Source organism: Cyprinus carpio, chromosome A23, assembly GCF_018340385.1.
Source record: "Cyprinus carpio isolate SPL01 chromosome A23, ASM1834038v1, whole genome shotgun sequence".
NCBI classification, from domain to species: domain Eukaryota; kingdom Metazoa; phylum Chordata; class Actinopteri; order Cypriniformes; family Cyprinidae; genus Cyprinus; species Cyprinus carpio.
In genome coordinates, this window is record NC_056594.1 from 13,898,606 (window position 1) to 13,922,239 (window position 23,634).

The window sequence follows — 23,634 nt, forward strand, 5'->3', positions numbered from 1 at the left end:
CTTCTCATTCATGTACAAAAAAATCAGTGACGACTCTGTGCAACTGGAAAGCTGCTTTATTGTTAATAAAAAGTTTCGTGCTCAAATGAAGACAATCTTTTATATGTTCTTACTTAGAGTTCCAGTGGTTGTGCCATACACACCATTATATGTCCTCCTACAACACTGTATCAAACAAAACAACAGTTTGAAAAGCACTTTTGAAATCTTTTCAGCAAAATGGAAAGCATTTTAGTCATGCTAAAAATGGAAGTCCAGTAACTGAATATTGATACAAAAGTGAGTTTCAAAGATGGAAAGAACTCAAAAGTCTGAAGGCAAGCTATACTTTTTTTTTTTTTTTGGGGGGGGGGGGGGGGGGGGGGGGGGGGGGGTGATACACAAAGTACAGAAAACAGAACATCAGAAGATTTTGTAACATCAAATCTGGAAGAAGTGGGCTTGTTTTCTCGGTTGGTTTCAGTGTTCCTCTGGCAGTACTCCAGAAACTTTGTTCAGACTATAGTCCCTGATTTGCATTGTGCTCCATTTTGAATTCTCCTCTTTCCCCCCACCATCAGCTAAATGTTAAATATGGCACCATCCTCCAAAATTGCAGTGAAATGCAATTCAGAAAACGTAGAAACATGGAGAAAATGCAGAAAAAGGCACACGACAATTAGTGAATTAGCACTAGAAACAGACCACATAAAAACCGGATACGAAATGCATACAAAACATGTAGTTCAGGCCCGCGGGTACCGGCACTGAAGTGTTCAGGGAGGCCTTTAGAGTAGAATACATTAACTGCTCTGTGACTGTTTTAGACTTTCAGGCTTGGGTGGGTGTACACACAATGTCCATAGGCAGGATGGCACGTTTACAGTATGTGCATTCACATATACATACACATACACACACACACATATATATATATATATATATATATATATATATATATATATATATATATATATATTAGTCTTTGTATAATAGTGTATTCTTGATACATTATATCATTCAATTCCCTTTAATAATAGTGAAATGTGTTAGAAAAACAAAAAAGTTAAAATATGTGACAAGGGCATCAGCTGGAAACCATTCTATATCATCGTTATCATTTATTATTAGATTAATAGTGTTAATTCTTTAAAATTCTGTATTTACAAAACCCACAACAAAGCATGCCATTTAAAAGAAAATAATATATTACAATGCTTATAGTTTTCCTCAAAAAGTTCATTCTTTTCAGCAATTGTGCCATATACATCAAAAACCCCTCCTGTACATTGAATGATACATTAACTTGTCATACAGTCAGTGAGTGTGATTTTCCATTTCACATCTGAACTAAAATGGAAGTAAGGGGGGGAACTACATGGTAGTCTAAGTGTTTCACCAGGCGTCATTTGGTTTAAGTCCACAGCACCCACACTGATTTACAGATCTCAGGCAGTAAGCAGACCTACAGGTCTGAAAAGTAGAGGAAGTGGGTTTGTAAACTGGTGTGCTCTCCCGCACTTCAGCTCTGGTGGCGTATGTCAGCTGACCCAGCAGTTTGAGATGTCATATGATCTTACATAATCCTGTACCAGTGTATTAGCATTGTATTATGTTATCTGTGGTCCATCTTAACACCTCACACTGGGCTAGCCCACACCAGAATAAGCATTCATCCTTGCCGAATAGGAGAGGTAATGAAACAATAAAATCAAATCAATTTCTATTGCATCCAGAGCAAGAAGGGATGGCAGTTTGCTCAAGAGGTAGCAACGAGCCAATTTGTAGTATCACCATCACTGGCTAAAATAACCTGCATGCTATCAGACAACACAAGTACTCATCACTTCACTCTAAAAGTGCATCCTCCCTTGTTTTCCTGCTGTGTAAGGCCAGTTTACATGTATAATCCAAGCTATACCAAATATACATTAGTCATTTTTTTTAATTCAACAGGGAGAAAGCTATCAAATGTCTACAGGATGCATTCAAAATGGCTTTCCTCAACATCTTTAAGACAAAACAAGATGCTAACACAACTGACAACCTCTTTAAATGGTAAACATGAGTATGTGCTGACATGAAGACAAGTACCTCCAGAAAAAAATCAAAGAGACCGCCTCCCATCGAGGCCTGACAAAGCATTGCAAGGGTTTAAATGGCATGGTGGCTGTACCTTTCGAAGATCTATTGAAGGCCCTACTGAAGCCTCAGCTGCACATTGAGGGGCAGTTGAATCATATTGCTGGTGCAGAAAAGCAAATCAAGGTTTATAAACCCAAGATTTGATTCAAGGGAAATCGTTTCTCCAAATTTTCATTCCAACTTAAGTCCAGGGCAGTGAAACACCCCTAGGGGTGTGTGAATGTGCAGTTGCCACATTGTATATCCAAACAAAAGCATGACTTTGATCGACCACCTTAAAATACGCACATGACGCATGGTGTGAGAATCGGTTAATCAGGAAGCAAGCTTTACGAAGGGTAAGTAGAAGTATACTTGTCATAGCCAGTAGCTAAATATGTTGCTATTGACCAATCATTTCCCAGCTATATGTATTTAATTTGATAACTTGTTGACAGTATCGAATGTATGGTCAAGCCCCTGATGTGGTTTGAGTAGCAGTGTCAAGTGGACTATGATTATACATGCATGATTCCTGATCAAAACATGCCACCATGCAAGTCATTTCTATGCATTGAACGAGCACAATTAATTATTTATTTACCAGGAACTCGGTCTGAGTAAGTCCCTTTCAGCCCAAGTCAAAACCCTGATAAATCCCCAACCCAGTATCGATGTGAAAGCTCATGTATAAAATGTCTTTTTTTCTGAAAGTATAACAAAGAGATGATGACGAGGTGAATGACATGGGCTGAGCTTTTTTCCCTACTTTTTGTGGGTCAAATAAGGTGAGATATTCATCACAACAATTGAAAACCCTTGCATAATGTTCCGTTTTGTTTTTTGTTCTTTTTTTTTTTTTTCGCGGACACCCCACATGATTGAGTTAACATTATTACTGGTTCTCCTATGGTTAAAATACAATGTCCCAGAATCCTCCTGGGATGAGCGGGAGATTTCCGTGGGATTTCGGCAGTGTAGTGTTTGAAAGGGACGTCCATTGCAGAGGAATGCTGAACTCCACGCATGGTGCAAAAGGATCCATCTTATAAGCTTGCTTTGTACTGCTTTGTCCTTTGGCAGGTGGTCCCTATCAAAGATGTCTGCCATAGGTCATTGTTTTATTTCTCCTTGTAAGTGCCTTTCAGCTGCAGTTGGAACAGTAAAATCTTGGTCACTGAGCACAAATGTGAGACAGTAAGCTCATAGGTCGGTTTGGTCATCATTAAATCTGTAAAAACCAAGCTGCTTTCCTGTTGCACCGGTGCATTTGTTGTCTGTAAACAACCTTGTTCCCCAAAGATTTCTGTGTTTTTTGTCGCAAATGATTTTCTATACATTTGTTGGAATAGATAGTTTCAGTTTCGACTCAAGAGTTCGGTCTCCATCGTTCCTAACACTTGGATTCGTTGACATCTTTTTGGTTTTTGCCCTCTTTGTCCTTGCTGTCAATCTCCTCCAGCTCTTTCTCAGGTTTGGTTACGCTGTCGTAGGATGGCAGCGAGGCAGTAGAAGGTGTGCCCTCCTTCTTGTCCTGATTGGTCCCGCCATTCTCCAGCCTGTTGCTGCTTAGCAAACGCTTTGTGATGAAGCCTCTCCGAATTAGATAAGCACGGTAAGAACGCTGGATGACCGCAGCAGACATGTGCTCCTGCTTTCGGCGCAGAGTGGTGGTGATGGGCTCAAAAGAGACTTTGGAAGGATTGGCAGCAATAAATCGCTCCTCCATCTGTTCCCGCATCATGTCCAGGTCGCCGCTATCACCCAACACACGTTTGGTGAAGGCAAACAAGATGTCTAGGCAGTGAATACGGTCGCCGCTCACCATGGGCAGGTCCATGGCGATCAGCTCTATAGTGTTGGGCTTGGGAACGCGCAGTGGGTGCTCCAGAGTGTCAGCGAAGTCGCTCAGCTTGGCAAAAGTGACAAACTGGGAGGCAGTGGGGTCAAACTTTTCCCAGATTTCGTAGAAGGACTCAAAGTCATCCTCGCAAAGTGGATCAGCACTTTCCTCTGTGGCGACGCTGAAGTTCTCCAGAATGATGGCAATGTACATGTTCACCACAATAAGAAATGAGACAATGATGTACATGACAAAGAAGAAGATGCCCACCGAAGGGTTTCCACAGTTACCTTTCACTGAGGTACCTGGATTCTCCTTATTCGGGTCACAATCCGGTGGGTAGTTGAGAATGGGAGCAAGAAGGCCATCCCACCCTGCTGAGGTGGTTATCATGAACAGGCAGATCATGCTATTCCCAAATGTTTCAAAATTATACATGTCGTCTATGCCAGACTCCCGCTTCACGTAGGCAAAGTTTGACATGCCAAATATAGAAAAGATGAACATGACCAAGAACAGCAGAAGGCCAATATTGAACAGGGCTGGCAGTGACATCATCAGGGCAAATAGTAAAGTCCGAATGCCCTTTGCTCCTTTGATCAGACGCAAGATACGTCCGATTCGAGCCAGACGGATTACCCTGAACAAAGTTGGTGACACAAAGTACTTCTCAATCAGGTCAGCCAGGAACATACCTGTGGTTTGGGTGATTAAAAACAAGAAGAAGAAGAGGACAAAATTAGCCAAACATATACCACTGTATTTCAAAACCTAACTGAAAAACAAAATGGGAGATAATGAAACATTGTTCACTTACCCACAATAGAGAGAATGACCACAACACAGTCAAAGATGTTCCAGCCATTGGTGAAGTAATAATGACGCAGTGCAAACAGCTTCAGGACAAACTCAGTGGTGAAGGCCACAATGAAGATGAAGTTAACCCAGTATAGAATGTTTTCAGTCTCTTGTGACTGATCATCTGTCTCAACCATCATGGTGACCATGTTCAAACAAATGAGGATCATGATGGAGATATCAAAGACCTGCTGTGTCACAAAGTCAAACACCATCCCCTGGAGCTTGTTCTAAAGAAGAGAAGAAATTAGCATAGATTTGAGATTAGGACTCTATTCAAGTCAGTTCAATGAGTGAAATATCACTCTTTTCATCAGTGATGTACCTGGGGTCTGGGTATGGGTTTCTGAGGTTTCTTTGAGCCAAGCTTCTTCATAGCATTGTAGTACTTCTTTTGCTCCTCTGTCATAAAGATATCCTGACCTCCAAAGTATAGTCATAAACAATATTTGGTTAAAATCTACTCAACTGAAGTGCAAATGTACTGTGAAAACCACTTGTTTAAATGCAAAAGAACAAATAATTTAAAGTGAAGAGAAAAAGTGGTGACTTATCTTTTTCTTCTGCTGGTTGAAGTTATCAATGATGACACCAATGAAGAGGTTGAGTGTGAAGAAAGAGCCAAATATAATGAAGATGACAAAGTAGATGTACATGTATATGTTGTCCTCATACTTAGGTTGGTCTTCCACCTAAAGGAGAGAAAGATAGTTTATACAGGTACTTTGACTCAGGTGGCAGTTAAGATTGCACAAACATCTCACCTTTCGTGAATCAACTGCTGCATACATGATGTCCATCCAGCCTTTAAAGGTTGCCTATACAGTATAAAGGGAAAGTTAATATCAGTGTTTAACTAACATATTTCTTTAGCCAGAGAACCATTTTACTTACCACTTGCAGTAGAGCCAAGTAACCAGCACCCACATTGTCAAAGTTGATTTTGACGTTCTTCCAGCGCACCTCAGTGAAGTTCTGATGTATCAACTCAAAGCACTCTGTTTTGTTGTTGACCGTATCAATTTCGAAGTATGCCTTTTCAGTCTCATTGTAGCAGTAATAATACTTTCCCGCAAACAGGTTTACACCCATGATACTGAAAATCAGCCAAAAGATGAGGCAAACCAGCAAGACATTCATAATGGAAGGGATGGCACCCACCAAGGCGTTGACTACCACCTAGAGCAGAGTAGGACAGACAAGGCAGTATAGTTTAAGAGACCAGAAATGGCCAAGCAAATCCTCAAACACAAAAACACATTCAAACACGCTCACATTTGTGGCTGCATATTTGCATGGCACAACAAAGAAAGAATGACACTATGAACATTACACACACAGTCAAATATTAACAAATTATAAACTATCTTTGATTCATATTTCAGTCACATGGCCATCCAAGAAAATTGCTTTACAGCTTTATTGTCTGTATTATGTTTTAGTTTTATGTTAAAAATGTTTCCAAGGTTCCTGCTATAATTCTTCACTTGACTTTTGCTGCTTTTTTGTTTACCTATAGACGACAGCCAGACAATTAAACAATTTAGCCTATAATAGCCTACTATACAGAAATGTATTGTATATCGATGAAAAAGTAACTCAGATATTTTGTTGTAATTTTGTAGTAATTTGTTACTTTACTAGTTACTTGAAAAAGACTATTAAGAGTACTATTCTGCTTTAACTTGCAAACTTGAAGGCAGAATACTTTGTGTTTCAACTCAAAACTTCAGTGTGATTATTTGAGATTAGTTCATGAATATTAATTCATAAGCAAATGATTACTTCTTTTGAAGGTCATTAATATTCATGAGTGAAGCAATTAACCAAGTAGGATTTGTAAACTGATTGGTTATTTCTTTGCATAAATATTAAATTAATCAGTGTAGTAATGATGGAATTTAGCATATGCATGCTTGTGTGGTTAAGAAATCTTTTTTTACTGGCCATGCTGTAAGCATAAATAACCCCCCCCCACCCCCACCCTTTGGATGGCCTGTGACTTTTACATTGTAAATACTATTCCTTAACTATACTAGATTCAAAAAGCCAATATATATTTTTAATTCCAAAAAAGAGAGTCCTTAATAGGTGCTTCTTTATTCTGGACCTGGATTATCCCAGCACTGCATAATGTGGGTAGATTCAAAAATCCAAAATTACATACTGCTTTTGATAAAGAACCTACAGAACGTACTTTATTAACAGACATTAAGGATGCAGACATGTACAGTAGTATGAATATTGAATACAATACATACTGCATCCACCATGTTTGCACTGTTACGTGACCTACGAGGTGTTGAAGAGTAAAGATGCACAATTCAGAATATCAGTGAAAAACTGCAGGTCATTTGCCTAGTGTTTTATGAATACTGCGTATTGAGAAAAGTCTTAAAGTCCTACTTATCCAATGCAGTGTTGGGGTCTTCCAGGACTATAGCCCTAAATAGTAGCTATCTGACTAAGCAGTACATTTATGAAAATGAATGCAACACCTTCCATACAAATATGCCACAGACTCACACAATGACTTCTACATCCCCAAAGCAGTTGCATCCTTAAAACTACAATCCACCACCCAACTACTTGAGTAACTTAAAACCATTTTTCTTTTTTTTTTTTTTTACATCAACCCATCCTCCCCAGAACTCACTTGCTTCCACATCCCTCCCCTCCCCCACTGTCCCAGTCAGGACACTGCCCATCAGTGATTAGTGATGGGCAGAGCGTTCCAGGAGACGCTCAGTAACTGTGTTAGGCAGCCGAGCCGCAGCTCTCAGGCAGGCAGCTGAGCATGCAGATCTCTCACATACTGAAAAGTGGAGCCATATTCCCCCCTTGAACACACAGAGAAACACAGAGGATGGCAGGATTCTCTCAGCAAGTGCAGGGGACCAGGCTGACTTTAGCTGATGGTTTTGAGTGCTGATTTACATACTCGAAATGAGAAATACAGAAAAATACAGGACAGGTAATAATGACAGAATAAGTAAGAATTTTGAGTGCTGAAGATTGAAAGACCCCCAGAAAAAAGCACTTGTCAGGAGAATCACTGTCCATCTTTCAATAAAGACTACATGTTCAAATATCACATAGACATAAAATATCTTTGTGAGAATCGACACAGATATCAAAGTGAGGGAAAATGGCTTTCATAAGTGCATAGTGTGCATTGGCAATTAAACAAGACATGCGTGTTACATGACATCTTTGTGCAATCTCAAGAAACGGTAAAATCAATAAATAAATAGACAGTAGAGGCAGCAGTGGAGAGATTTCCACCGTTTCAAAGCCGGCTGGTGTTCGATAAATGATTTGTGGTACAGAAAAACTAGGATAATAATTGAATAAGGTCAATCAAATTCTAGTTAATCAAAACATACATCATAATTAATGACTATACTGGGTGTGTTGTAAAATAAAATATAAAAGCAGACATACTGTACCACAGTCTAAGCTGGTTTTATCTCTCCACTGTTGCATCTCCTTATCAAGTCATTTATTCATTTTTAACTTTAATTTAAACTTAACAGCATATCAGTTGATGAACATTGAAATCAATTATTCACTAGGGTAAGAACTCATCGTTCTCTCTGTACTTTGACTTATATGCTTCTACAGGTTACATAAAATTGATTTCACACACCCTCGTGAATCCAATAACAGGTACACAAACAGAACAAATCTAGGAAAACACAATTTTGATTCACCCAAAAATGACAGTCTAACTTAAGTACAATACTAAATGCATTAAGAAATAGAAGACAGACAGAAGACAGCAAAATAATTACTAAATACTATAAAATAAAATTCCATAAAATAGTATAACAGGGCTCCAGAATAAATTAAAAATAACTAGCTACTCACTACTATTTAGGAGCCAAGTGAGTTTGACTATGATAAATAAATATATAAATAAATAAATATAAACAAATGGTAAATTTTAATTGTTTAATATAAGTAACATTTACAGTCAGACTTAAAAGGTTCATTTACAGTCAGACTTAAAAAATATTCAGCAAGGGATCTCATTGTCTGAACAATTCACTGCCTGAGCAAGTCTTATTTAAACAACTAACTCAAAAGCACATTCGTTTCTTGAAACATCTACTCATTAAAAAGCACGTAAGCTTCATGATTTTCAAACTCATTAAAAAGAACCAGTTCACGAGTCAGTTTTTCAAAGCACGACAGACATCATGGCTGCCACTATGTTCTTTGCCCATGCTCTAACAAGATTATAACTAAAAAAAACTGCATATGGATGCAAAGTTGCCCTGACTTTTGCCAATGGTGACTAGATTTTAAATTAGTGGTCATGTTCTTTTGTTTTTAATCACATTTTCAACCAGTCATCGAGCCCTGTTAGTAGATGTATACAGTACATAAGGGCAAACATACCATCAAATACAGCATTAAATTCGATAAATGAGAAACCTTATCTGTCATTTTTGGGTCCAGGCATACCTTTAGTCATAACAGCTATGTGAGATCACAGATCTCTTTACTCTGATTCCTTTATGCTTCACTCTGTTTGGATGTAAAATCTACACAAACTTCTCACTTCCATGGTCTTGCACATTTCCTAAGCTTCTGTGTTGACAATTTGCAAACCAGTGACTAGTAACTATTATAAATGTCCTAACCAATCAAATCTAAAAGAAGCCATCCACTCCACATTGCTAAAGGCTTCAACTGGAAACCAGCTGGAAAATACAGAGAGATACTGTACAGAAACTTAGCAAATATCTCCCTCTCACCAGTCCCATGTGCAGATCCTAGACAAGCAAAGAGGGGTGAGGTGAGCCTCCAGTGGTTTGGTTCCTCAACGCTGCTCTGGGCTGGGCAGCGCAGGGCCAAATGGACTGAAGTGAACAGTGTGAAATGGAGGGAGGGAGGCAGGGAGGACGCTGCACAGTGCTGCAGATGAGGGGCAGGGAGGAGGTGGGGAGGGGTTGAAAGGATACAGAAGCTCAGGGAAACCAGTCCAGAGAACTGAAAGTGACAACAACCAGGTGCAACTGTTCACAACCATCAAAAGGGGTAAAGTACCTATCTTTGCCAAATTTAGGATGATGACTATGGATGACCTGCATGTGTTCAAACATTCACCACTGATAGGCGTTTGTTGTTTATAGTGAAACCGTCACTTAGACATATTTTGCTCTCTGAATTGAGTAAAATAGCCCATTTCTTACATCTTGACCAACTGACTCTTTGCTAAGTCTTAAAATGTCTTAAAATGTCACTGATCAGTTATACCTATATGATATCAAGCTTTGCTCTTTTGTAATAAAAGTCAATGGCAGATATGCATGTTTAGATGGTTCTAAATGAAATTTTAAAGAAATTATACAACCGTTCAAAAGTTTGGGGTTTTGAAATGTTTTAATGTTTTTGAGAGAAGTCTCTTATTCTCACCAACGCTGCATTTATCTAGATCAAATAAAGCAAAAACAGTAATATTGTGAAATATTATTACACGTTTAATTATTTCTTATTAATGTCACTGTTAAAAACAGTTACAATGTTTTTACTTGCAAAGAACAGAATTAATTTGAAATAGAAATTTTGATAAACTCTTTACAGTCACTTTTGATCAAACGGATGAATCCTTGAAGAAAAATATAAATTACTTCAAATATATATGTGTCATATTATTATTTACATATAATATTATTATAAGATGTGTTATTCCCAAATGAATATGTTCAACTGATGTATCCTTGAAGAAAAATATGAATTTCTTCAAAAATATATATAATTATTTGTCATATTATTATTTAAATATAATATTATTATAAGATGTGTTATTCCCAAATGAACATGTTCAACTTCAATTTGGACGTCTAAATTTGTCACAAGGTAATTTAAAGTGATTATTATTCATTTGAATTAATTTACATATTGATTCATAGTAGTAGAAATCACAGTAACTAAAGAGTTTACATTACCATAGGTGAAGTTATGTTTACTTAATTTATTTGAGATCTTTCCTTTCCTTCAAAGTCTTAATTGCGTAATTTAATTTCTTTAGAAAGCTGGTAGATAAAAGATTTTTTTACTTTTTACATTTTAATAACACTCACAGTGAACGAGTAACAGTAACAAAGGGGGTGAAGCTGAGCAAAGGTTCAATTATATTAAATGTGCTCGGAGTCATCAGGGTAAGAGAATATCTAGTATGCTGTAGTACTGGTGAAGTGGGGACCTCAGTGGTAAAGTGTTCTGTGCTGCTGGTTGTTCTCTGAGAGAAAGGGGCAGTGTAACAGAGGAGAAATGGAAGGAAGGGGGCTCTCCATCAAAAGCAGAAGTTGAGTCAGGCCAAATGAACAGCCAATTGCAGATCAAATGCCGTGTGAAATGAGAAGGGATTCGAATGGTGTTGCGTTTGGTTTTGTAAATTGTTCATGCTATTTTTCCTCCAGGGCCAATTAGAAATATTATTTGTAATGAGGCAGCTTTGATAAACCTGAAAATTACTTAACTAGCAGTCAATCATACACCCGATTTCTGTTAAATCAGGGAACAGAGATGCGTTTCACATCTTATTTTCCACAGTTATCTCAGCTGCATCATGACTGGATCATTAATGTGGTACAGAAGAGGTGTACATGAAAAGAGTGAGTCCTTTTCATTGGTGGCTGTCTTTAAAAAAACTTGCCCGGTATGGTTTCGGTGGTCCTTGTCGTTCGTTTTTTTTTTCGATCAGTTCTAGCATGCTGTAACTGCTGAATGGGCATGCAGAGAGATCAGCTCTATAGCTTTGTATCTTACCCTCATCCCTTCAAAACGTGACAATGCTCTGAGGGGTCTCAGGGCCCTTAGTGTCCTGAGTGATTTAATGGGCCCTAGTTCGGAGTAGCCCAGCGCATTAGCTATAAGGCTGATTATAGACACCTACACAGAAACAGAGAAGCAAAAAAGGATCCATACTGTTAGATGGGAGAAAGCTCTTGAGGGAAGTGATGGCCTCTAGAGCTGCTGGAACGTTGGTTTACACACAAACACAACAGTTTGGATGGGTATATACATATATAACACTGCATTTATACATGTATATATCCCCAAGAAGGAGAGAGAGAGAAACACTCATGTTTAGTATTGGTTACAGGTACAGACAGGGGTTTAGAGGCAGATGATAAACCCAGGATTTTGTGCTCTGTTAGTTTTGGGAGGTCACCAACCCTTTTGAGTTTCCTTATACCTGTGGAGAAACTTGTGGTTGAAAGAAAGAGACAGAGAAAGTGAAGCATAAGACTAACAAAAGAAGACAGAGAAGCGCAAAACCCCTGCAGATACATGAAAAAAAAAAAAACACAACACATCGCAACATACTGCAAGAACCTTACCCTTGCCCTTCTAACATTGTTTCTCCATGCTGCTCTTGGCTGAGGCATTAAATCCCATTTAATCTAAGACAGACAAACTAATGGAACCTGTGAGAAAGAATACAGGTAAACATGTATGCCAAATTGCAAATTACATTGATTTTACAGTTTAAAGAGCATCACATTGACACAGTAATGTGACAACGGAGGGGGATATCAGGGGTTCGTAGATAGTAAATGGATATTAGACAGCACCGAAAGGACAAAAATCACTATGTGGGAACCCAAGCCCTGGTTACTCAAAATGCCTTCCATTGTGGAAAAGTAAACACCCTCCATGCTATGTGGAAGGATAAAGTGAACATCAGCGTAAAGGGCAGAAAGGTCATATCCGTAAAAATGGCTCTCTAGAGAACCGTATTGATTATATTGCATGCGTCAAAGGTCTCAATGCAAAGGATTGGTGCAAACAAGATCATCAAAAAAGGCTTGTAGCCTTATTGTTCAGGAACAAAAATGCCAGTAAACAGGCAGTGGCACTGGGACACCAGGCTTGAGCACCCCTATGAAAAGGTATACAAACAGACCTGCACACCTCAAACCAACCACTGACGAAGACTTGGTAAAAACACAGCAAAGTCCACAACACCGAAGGCTAACCAACTCACAGAGGGGGATCTATTAAAGGTGAAAGCTTTATTTTGAATGGCTATCATATTGCTTCGCTGAAGAAACTATGCTAGCTGACATTTTAGAAACCACAAGGCAAGAATTAGTGGCGGTCTTCAAAAGGTATGACCCACAAGGGGACCAGTACGCACCAATAATCACTGCACAGAAAAATTCACTGTTGAATTCTCCTGAAAAATTGTATCGATTTGGTGGCATCAATTAAAAGAAACTACATTTTTGTTTCACATATTTAAAAATAATAATAAAAAAAATGCAATTTTTTTCTCAAAATGAGAGTTTTAAAAAAAATATTGTAACTCTTCACAACATGAGTACTTAGAAGATACTGAGTAATAAAGCTTTCTCCTTCATCTACAGATCATGTGATCTTTGGGGGTAATTGTCACCTTAAGCCTCAGTCGGAACCCACAAGCACCCCTTTATGGAGGGCCCCAGGGCCCCCTGAGCCGGCTGAGATGGCCCCGCAGTGTAAGCTTTCTTCATCTGCCAGCACTCTCGCTCTGCAAGGCAAGGTCAATGAGATGTGTGGCTGTGACCAAATGGATACAGAAAAATAATAATAAAAAAAAAAGTCAACTGAAATTGAATAGTTTCAAAACAATCAAAAATGGCTGATGTTTCTCACTCATACCATTCTTTGGATATTTTGGTTATTAAGTGATTTTCCCCAAATATATTGAAGATAATAACATAATAAACATAATAAAATAATATTTTATATATTATTAAATACTTTTTTAGGAATGTATCATAACTTACTATTTTTAGGAATGTATATATTAACCTTATATATATATATTTATATAATATATATATATATATATATATATATATATATATATATATATATATATATATATATATATATATAAAACTCGAAATATGAGCTTAGTCAAATAATAAGCTGTATGGCTAATGGCACAGATATACAGTAGGTGGCCAACCAAAATGAGCTTTTTGCCGCTGCGAGTACCGCCGCGTCTGATAAAGTGCATTTGCAGCTTTTGATCGCTGAGTGGCGCTTTAACCACAAGTTATCAAACAAGTGCATCAAAGCACATTTTCGCAAATAGCTGTCAGCTTTGCCTCGCCAATGTGTTACATTTGACGGCTGCAGTTGGGGAAAATGAAAGAAAAACACTGTAGTTAAAATATTTAATATTCACAGATGAAAGTTTAGTACTTATGAAGTTATGTGCGTTTCTTAGAATGAATTCAAGCAGGATAAATGTCAAGCCTATAAGCCTGTGCTTATATTTTCTCTAAGCTACACAGGATTACACCATATTTTAGATTTGAAACATTTATATGTTGTATTATTTATATAATATAAATTATGTGTTATTTTATCCTAAAGAAATGGTGGTTTACTTTGCATCAGAGCATTAGAAGTGGTAGCCTTTTTTAGTGAGCTAGGCTACATGGATTTATATGCAAAATGTCAATATTCTCACATATTAGGCCTATATTTGTCACAAATACATTTTTAATTTATATTTTAAAATTCCTTTAATAAAACAGCATGCATTTTTGTCACGCACATACTTTGTTATTCATTACCTGTCCTTTATTTTGACAGGTTAGACTTCTTGGGAAAAAGATATCTCTCTGTACACTGATTAAGAAATTGTTGCGTGTTTTATAAATTATTTCCATTATTTTAGTAAAACGTGAGGCACTGTATAATTTTGCTCCCATTATTTAGGCCTAATTAAAACAAGAAACTAATAAATTAAACCTGCACTATTTAGCTAAATCATTGAAACTATAAAGAAAGGATGGATTAATAAAATGTCCTCACGTTTAAACTCAAGTTCTCTCATTATAATCAACAAAATGCACATGATGTAAATAAGAGCTTCATTAATTGACAACTTCAGTGTTTTTAAAGGGAGCTTTCTTTACTTGCTTTCATACATTTTAAGTAAGTAAAAAAAAAATTAAATAAAAAAAATTTAGCCGCATTTAAATGCAGGTGTGTATCATATTCCTTAAAATATCAGAGTGCAAGATTTGCACGGCACGCATGATGCTGAGTGCGACGCGCAGCATTTATTCTTATTTGTCTACATATTTTATCTTCATTACAAATCTTGTTTGGTTTTATTTTGGATAATTGCATGTAAAAAATTATTTACTTTGTAATGCATATGCAAAACGTGAAACTGCAATCTTATTCGAAGTCTATAGCATTTTATAATTATTTGTACAATTATATTTAACTTAACCTGCTTTATATCTTTATTATTTTATCCAAAAGAGATTTATTAAAACAAGTTTATAAGAGTCATGTATCTGTTTAATCTTGATCAAGAACAAAGAATTGGAGCGTTAGATCATTTTAAAACGTTAAATAAAACATTACAAACAAGATTTCAATTTACAGGTTATAAACTGCATCTGTCTCGGTTGTAGACTTGTGAAGATTTATTTTTTAATGCGGATCCCATACTGTAACTTAAAAGAAATGTGCTCTCTATTATTATTCATATTCAAGTGTTTTTTTGCAAAAATTAATAATTTTTGCACAAACACTTGAATATGAATAATAATAGAGCACATTTATCTTACAAGCTTTCTGTAGATATATTTCTCACGTATGTGAGACACCCCAATTTTAAGTTATTTCATTATCAGGAAATAACTTAAAATTGGGGTGTCTCACATACATGAGAAATATATCTACAGAAAGCTTGTAATGTCGCAAACAAGAAAACATTAGTTTATTAATAAATAATTAAAATGTCTCCTTTTTCACAATTATTAAAACAAGAAAACATTAGTTTATTAATAAATAATTAAAATGTCTCCTTTTTCACAATTATTAGGCTACTTCTGCCTGTGCTTTGTGGCAAACTTAATGCATGTGCTTGAGCACGGAATATATTCAGGCTCATTATAGATTATAGATGTTAATTTAATATAAACGTGCAGTTAGTCGAATGGACGACTACTAGTAACTAGAAAAATCTTACGTGAGGGGCAGACCTATTAAATACCCTCTAGACATCTCTGTTAAAGTTTTTAAAGCATTTTATACGCGTTTGCATAAATCCTGCTTTCAGAATGGTCCGTAATGGAGAGATGCCTTGATTTTTCCTCTGAAACACAAAATCGAAAGTTGAAATAAAATTGATATTATATGTTTTGAGAATGGTCAACCCTTCTCCATTCTGCAGATATTGTTGCTTCTGGTTTGTGCATTGTAAATCACAGAAAGTCTACAAAATATATTGTCTCCCAAAAACTCTGGTCTTTTTTGTCACGTCCGTAACACATGTGTATTTCTCAAATCTAAAATAGCCTATAAAACACCTTCATAGATGGATACTTTTCTGATGTCTGGACTCTGTTTGGGATTTAGAAAAACATAAAGAGATGGTTCAATATATTGGTAATGAATAGGCTACATTCTATGAGAATTTATATATCACACTCTAAAAAATATTGTTTGGATGCAACAAAAAAAATAAAAAATTAATGCATCAGTTTGCTTTTTTTTTTTTTTTTATGGAGTTAAGGCAACTTCTGAAATTAAGTTATAATAACTAATAAACTATATTGTGCTATACAGTAGTCAACATTTGAACTTTTCTTCAAAGTTGTCCTAAAACCAAAATGTGTTCTTGTCTTAGGACAACTTTGATGAACTTTTTTGATCCACTTCAAATGTTAATGTATACACTTAGAAAATTGTGTTAAAACTAACAATTATTAAGTTGAATACTCAGAAAAATAACTAAGCTGTTCTAAGTTGCTTTTTTTACATTGTTTTAAATTTGATTCAATCATGGACACTGCCTAGGCCTACATTAAGAACAAAAGTTGTTGTCTCTTTGGCATATGTGCATCTCTTTTGCCAGTTTGTCTCTCTCTCAGAGGTGCTTTATCTCTCTTGTGAAAAAAAAAATAATATTATGCTGCATGTAATACTCTGTATGCGGTTGCAAAAATTACAAAAGCCAAACCAAATGAGGCATCTGTCCTACTTTGCCTAAACCTGCTCTGCAAGTTTGACACCCTCATAAGACACTGTCCATATGAAAGAGCAAGATTCAAACCTTTATTTCAACCCCCACTAGCTATACAGAACTACCCCCAAACTCCAACCCCCTCCAGCTGAACTGAATTTGGTGTGTTGTCATGCTACTGGGTATTCTTAAACTTGGACCACATTATATTGAAGTACAAATCCAAACACCAGAAGCAACCTACACTCTCTAAGTGTTCTTTCACTGAAAAGTATGCATTTTATTTATTCACAGACTATATAGTTTAAATAATATTTTAGTTCAAAACTTTAAGTGCCATTGTTTAAAAAAAATGCTTTATTGACTAACGTTTCATAGACCTTCAGTTGTTATGCTTTAAAATTCCATGCCATTTGTAATTTCACAGTATTTTCACCTCCTAAATAAATTACTACCCTTGTAAAGTCACAATTCTATAATAGTAAAATTTACTCAGGCCGATGGCATTTTTTGTATGACATTATTATTTTTTTTTTTTAGAATAATTGTACATAAATGGCCAAATGGGTGAAGCAAAACAAATATGATTATTTCTGATAACTTTTTAACTGCAGGCAGATATAGGCCTACATTATTGTACATTACAAATTTTTGAATTGTCCCTTATTCTGTCCCTTATTTTCTTAAAGAATAAACACTTATTTTCTACAAGAATAAACACTGTTTTCTTAAAGAATAAATGAGAAAGAATCACAATTAACCCTTATTTTCCATTTCTGAAGTTAACTGGCAACCCTAATGATGATGTAATTATCTTTTGACTCCTCTGACAGTGGCACCTTCCTCAAAAAAAAACAAAAAAAAAACTCAGTTGTAGGAGTTATGCGAACGAATAATAGATTTAAAAAAGAAAAAGTGGGTGCTTGGTTTCCGAAATGGAAACCGAATACAGATCGTTATCACACTGTAAAAAATTCTATGAAAAAGTCATGATAACATATTTTTAAGTTAGGATACTTTAATTTATAGAAAAAATGTAAGCAATTTAAAGCTTTTTTTTACACAAGATTCAACTTGAATTTCAATACTAATAAACTGATTTTAAAATCTCAAACTTTATAAGTTGAAACGGGTGAAAATGTCACAGTGCATGTTTAAATAGCCTAAATGAACTTGTATTTTGTATAGTATCCGAAGACTTTGATTGCCTGTTACCATGAATCTAACAATATAATTTGATTTTTTTTTTTTAAACTAACAATTCCTATATAAAATGGGACAGCAAGCTTTTTATCAAACATTTTTAAATCGTCCACAGATGTGCAATGCAGGAGGCAGGTTCTGCACAAAAGCGCACAAAGTGAATGGGCATGCACAATTTTTAGGTGGGGGGGGCTTTTTTGTTTCTTAAAGTAATTTTCAGATGCAATGGGAAAAAGAAAAAAGAAAAACAGGATAAAAACATACACGAAACTTGTAAATAGTTAACAACATATCCTAGATTAGGCCCAGACTCTGTTGCTAAGTATACTATAATGTACATTTGTTAACCCACAGTAACACATTTTAACCGATTAATCGCCTATTTTCATTTGCTGTATGTTTTTTGAAAACACGCTAAAAATAAATTACGTTTTTGAGAGGAAAAAATATATATAAGTCATGTATAAGTCGCATTTTATTACATTCAGAAATAATAACAGCAGGCCTAATAATGTTATAATGTACCAACAATATAAACACTATAGGATATTTTTAGTTCCCTTCACTTTACAACAAATAGCCTACTTTAAATTTAACTATCAGAACAGAAAATGAATTAAAATTATATAATTCTAATGAATAAATATAAATGCAGTATATAATAATATAGGCTTTGCTATAAACAAACAAAAAAACAATTAATTATAATTTAATGCGAAACATAAGGTAGGGTTGGGCTCTCTTATTCGGGACAAATGCAAACGTTTCCATATTCGTGATGTTGCCCATTTGAAGCATTATCCTCTGGAGTCTAAGAGTATTTTTGGGGCCTGGAGACGTTTTTTGTCATGCCCTGACATTTGTGCTTTTTTTCAGTTTCTTATAAAATATCTAAATGGCTAAAGTCTAATCTCACTGTAATCAGCACAAACTGTGCTATAATAATATGTGAGCAGCATGTATGTACATGATTGTGTTTTTGAGAAAAAAAAATGTTTAGGTTAGTGGTTAGTGAAAAACTAAAAATGTTAAATCACTTGAATAAGGCAATAAAACACATACAGAAAATGGTTCCCAGGACTTTTGAGAACTGGAGCTTGTAGCCCTAGAATATTTTTTTCTAAATGATGTGAAAATCATCTTGTTTACTCACTTACAGAAAACAATATATTGGATTTAAATTTTCTAAGACACTTTTTGTTGGTAAAAGTCATATGCGAGTAGGCGTCAATATCATGAATTCACACCTGAGAAGACAAAGGCCTGCATAATGAAGCTGCATAATGAGCCATTCAGTCAGCTGTGTCACTGAGAGGGATGAGTTACAAGAAAGAATGTGAGGACAAAATAAATGTATATAATTTTATGTTTGTAGTTTATTTAGAATATATTAATTATCCAACAACATAATTTAATATTCAATTGTGAGTGCAGTTAAACAGTTTATTAGGAACAATCAAAGCTGACTTTCAAACTGAATTTTTAGCATCATTACTCCAGTCACACAATCCTTCAGAAATCCTTTTAAAAAATCTTATTTTCTAAAAAAAAACATTTATTGTTATTTATTATTATTATTATTAATGTTGAAAAAAAGAGCTGAGAATATTTTTTTTCAGGTTTTTTAGGGGGGATAAATTGAAAGAACAGCATTGTCTGTTACATTTGTTACAGTTACATTTATTGGTACATTTAGATTATTTACATCAAGCTTTTGAATGGTATAGTACTGTATATTGTTATTGAAACTTCATAATATTTCACTTGATTATACATTTAGTCAGGAATTATAGTTTGGAAAAAGTATAACTAGTAAAATGTTTAAACGTTATGTGAAAACTAGTACATGTATATAAATAAATAAAAAGACTTACTCATGTTTATGATCTCTGCGAATAAAGTGCTTCTTCTTTTTTTCTGAGGAAATCCAAATCCAAACCACATCACATCTTTTTGGGGTGAATTATGTCTTATTCCTCTCATCGCGAAGCAAACAGTAAAATAAAAAAAAACTTGAAGAACAATCTCGCTGCGTTTGGTCTTCTGTTGTGTGGGCGTATTTCAAGCTGCGTGCTTCAGTGAAACATTTGAATCTCAAAAAGCGCGTTCAGCGCGGGGGCGTGGTCACATTAGAAGATAATGAAGGGAGACGTGAAAAACGGACATCGCGTTGTTTTCATATGGATTACTTTATCACAGAATATTATTTTGGCAGCACTTGTTTTAGTTTAAAAGTAGACATGTCAGGCTTTCTATTAGATATCTCTCTCATGTCTCTGTGTGTTGAGTATTTACTGAGTTACAGTTCATTTAATGACGGTTTGTAAATGAAGATCAGCGCAGACAAAGGCTGCAGACAGCACTCCTTGTTTTGTTATCTTTATTTTATAAGTGGGCACAAAGTTTTGTTGTTATTATGTCTGTATACAAAAAAAGTAGACAATTTACAGATTCGATTGATGTATTGCTTCTTATCTGTACGATCAAAACTGAAAATGTAATTTAAGTTCTTTTCGGGGTTATCAGGAGAAAAATACCCCAAAAACGGTGGCTGCTCAGGCCGAATGACACGGTGATAACTATTATTCATTTGGTAAAATGGGCTTTGTAGTTCATGCGTGTTTCAGTATCGATCGGAAAAAAATCATAATGAGCAAAAATATGCCAGTGGCTGCTCAGGCCGAATGACACGGTGAACGGCTGCTGTTTCCAATGAATGTGCGCGCATGAGGCACCAGCGCGATCAAACAGCTGAAACAGAAAATACTCAATTTTTGGTCACACGGTAAAGGCATAATTCGAAATATAAAAGTATATAAAAAATGAAAAATCAAGAATAATAGCAGAGTTAATAAGATTTATTTCTAAATGCTGGACAGTTCTCATTTCGCTCTGCACATGGAACCTGAAGGATTTTTTTTTCTTTAACCAAGAATGAACCGAAATGAAAACATTTAGCTTTAATCTGTGTATTTAAATATATACATATAGGCCTGTAAAGAGATTTTTCACTAAAGCACTATATATATATAATATAGGCCTATACAGTATATGACACATGCATATAGCAAACAATAGCATGCAGTAAGAGTCATTGTGTAAAGGTCTTTCATTTAATTTTTGATGTGTAGACTGTAGCCTAAGACTATCCCACGTTTTGAAAATAACTCACTGTAAATTTTTCTAATGGTTTTTAAGGGTGTTTTAAATGTTATATTATAATGTTATTGTTGTTTTATTTTGTCCTTTTATTTTACAATTACAGTCAGTTTGCAATCCATCCCTCTGCGCCTGGCGGCAGTTTCGCGAATGATTTTAACACTCGACTGACTTGCAGTTAACGCCACGGCCCTGCGGCGGCAGTGGTACACGCGCCGGTATTACCCATTCTGGTTGTCCACCTACTTTATAGTATGAGAGACAACAGAAACTAATGAAACATAAACAGTATATAAACATACATGAGCACATAAAACATACTAGATATGATGCTGGCCCCTTGTGAAAGCCCTATGTGCATCACACCCATAAAAGCAAAAGCAAAGAACAGTGGAGGAACAGAGAACAGACTAGTCAGGAGGACAACTCACCGTCAGCAGCATGTGCTCAACATCAACACATCTCAGCACTACCTCACAGAAGGGAAGAGCAGGTGTGAGTGAGGGAGGGAGGAATGAACTTTTGATCCATCTTGGGATATGGAGTTCTTCCCAACTAGCACAAGTGTTAGTCCAGCACCCCGGGAAATAGTCATGAAGGACTATATCTCCCATCAGCCTTGATTAGTGCTGAGGAGTAGGGGTTGATGGACAAAGGGTGGGTATGGACCGTGGTCATTGCACACTAACAAATTCGATTTTTTTCTCTTTTTTTTAAGCTGTGCGATGACTCCTCAGTCAGTTGCTGGTCAGACTATGTGCTATGCTGCATTCCATTCAAAGGCAGATGTGGGATATTGCTACGTGATATCTTAATCTCGGAACAAAAATCATTCCATTGCCTGACAGTGAGATGATGTATAAATAAGACATATGAAAGATACATTTATGCATTTGTTAGATGCATTTTTCAAAAGCAACTTGCATTCAAGGAAGACATTTTATCAGTTAATGCATTCCATGTAAACCAAACCTATGGTATTGAAGTAATTCATGTCATGCTCCATCATTTCATCCACAGGAAATCTATGGATTTAACCAAATATTAGCCAAATTGTGGAGGATAAACAATGATACTGTACATGTAAAATTATCATCAGAATTCATAAATGTTCATGATTTACCATGTTTTGTACTATGAGCAAACAAATTTTACCCTCATGTAAGAACTTTGACTTATTTATTTACACATTTAATTTGCCTAAATTTTAAAACACAAACAATAAAAATATTTTCATAAAACTTTAAAAAAAAAAACTAAGTCACCTATCCTAAATTAATATTCTCAAAAAAACAGTAAAAAAATCACCTAGGCTACATTTATTTGCTCAAAAATACAGTAAAAACAGTAATATTGTGAAATTTTATTAAAATGTAAATTTCAATTTACAATTTATTTAAATTTTTATATAAATCTAATTTGTTAAAGTGATGGAAAAGACAAATTTTCAGCAACCATTACTAATCTCCCCAAAAATCTAACTAATATCCCAATAAACTTCTCAAAAAACCATCACCATTTAAAAACACTTTTGAAAACTATTATTCTACTTAAAATCATAGTATAAATCATAGTATATTTTTTTCAGGATTATTTGGTCAATAGAAAGTTCAAAAGAACAGAATTTATTTGAAATAGAAATCTTTTGTAACATTACAAATGTATTTACTGACAGACACTTTTGATAAATTTAAAGGGCGTATTTAAAAAAGTCTTCCTGACACCAGATATTTTAATGGTGTTTGCATGATGTTATACCCCAGCATCTCAGCAAGTTTCTGCACAAGATTCCAAGGTGGAAGTCCATTAGTAAAGTCAAGTTCTTTTTAACTTTTGCAAGAAGTAAAACTCAGATTTTCTGAGTTGGAATGGAATACAGCATCAGCTATGAATGAGGAATCAGGCTTTAGTGTAAATAAATAAAATGTATATTTAATTCTTTGTCAATATGTAGAAATTTCTTGTTATATGTGACCCTGAACCACAAAACCAGTCAAAAGGGTAATTTTTTTGAAACTGAGATTAATACAACATCTGAAAGCTGATTAAATAAGCTTTCCATTGATGTATGGTTTGTTAGGACAGGGCAATATTTATACAACAAACAACAAATATTTAAAAATATGGAACAAAAAAATCCAAAAAAAATCTAAAAAATTAAAAAAAAAAAAAAAAAAAAAAAAGTTGTCCAAATGAGGTTCTTAGCAATGCATATTACTAATCAAAAATTAAGTTTTGATATATTTACAGTAGGAAACTTTTGAGAGCGTTTGAATAAATTTTGTATAAACAGTTGGTAAAAGGAGATTAACTTTTGATCACATTTAAGGAAATATAGTATAACATTAAAGAACATCAAATAGACTGTATGCATCTAAAAATATCCCACAGCGGCTCATTAAACAGTATTGGGTGTACAATTTCTGCTAAAAGGTGGTTAGTTCAGGAACGAGGTCAGCACAAACATACA

The 23,634-nt window shown here is 35.3% G+C and overlaps 1 protein-coding gene across 10 annotated transcripts in view; it reads right to left on the reverse strand.

Moving 5' to 3' along the window:
• Positions 1-364: 364 nt before the first annotated feature.
• LOC109088318 (sodium channel protein type 8 subunit alpha-like) overlaps positions 365-23,634 on the reverse strand; it is a 70,036-nt gene continuing 46,766 nt past the window's right edge. For 7 of the 10 annotated variants that reach the window (XM_042713242.1, XM_042713244.1, XM_042713241.1 and 4 more), the window contains 7 exons: positions 11,585-11,707; positions 5,699-5,983; positions 5,569-5,622; positions 5,359-5,496; positions 5,130-5,234; positions 4,764-5,034; positions 365-4,641 (listed from right to left, as the gene is read on the reverse strand). In XM_042713242.1, coding sequence (XP_042569176.1) covers positions 3,497-4,641; positions 4,764-5,034; positions 5,130-5,234; positions 5,359-5,496; positions 5,569-5,622; positions 5,699-5,983; positions 11,585-11,707 — 2,121 coding nt within the window. In that variant the 3' untranslated portion in view covers positions 365-3,496. The remainder of the gene's footprint in view (positions 4,642-4,763; positions 5,035-5,129; positions 5,235-5,358; positions 5,497-5,568; positions 5,623-5,698; positions 5,984-11,584; positions 11,708-23,634) is intronic. The other 3 variants (XM_042713248.1, XM_042713251.1, XM_042713250.1) reach the window with 1 other exon arrangement.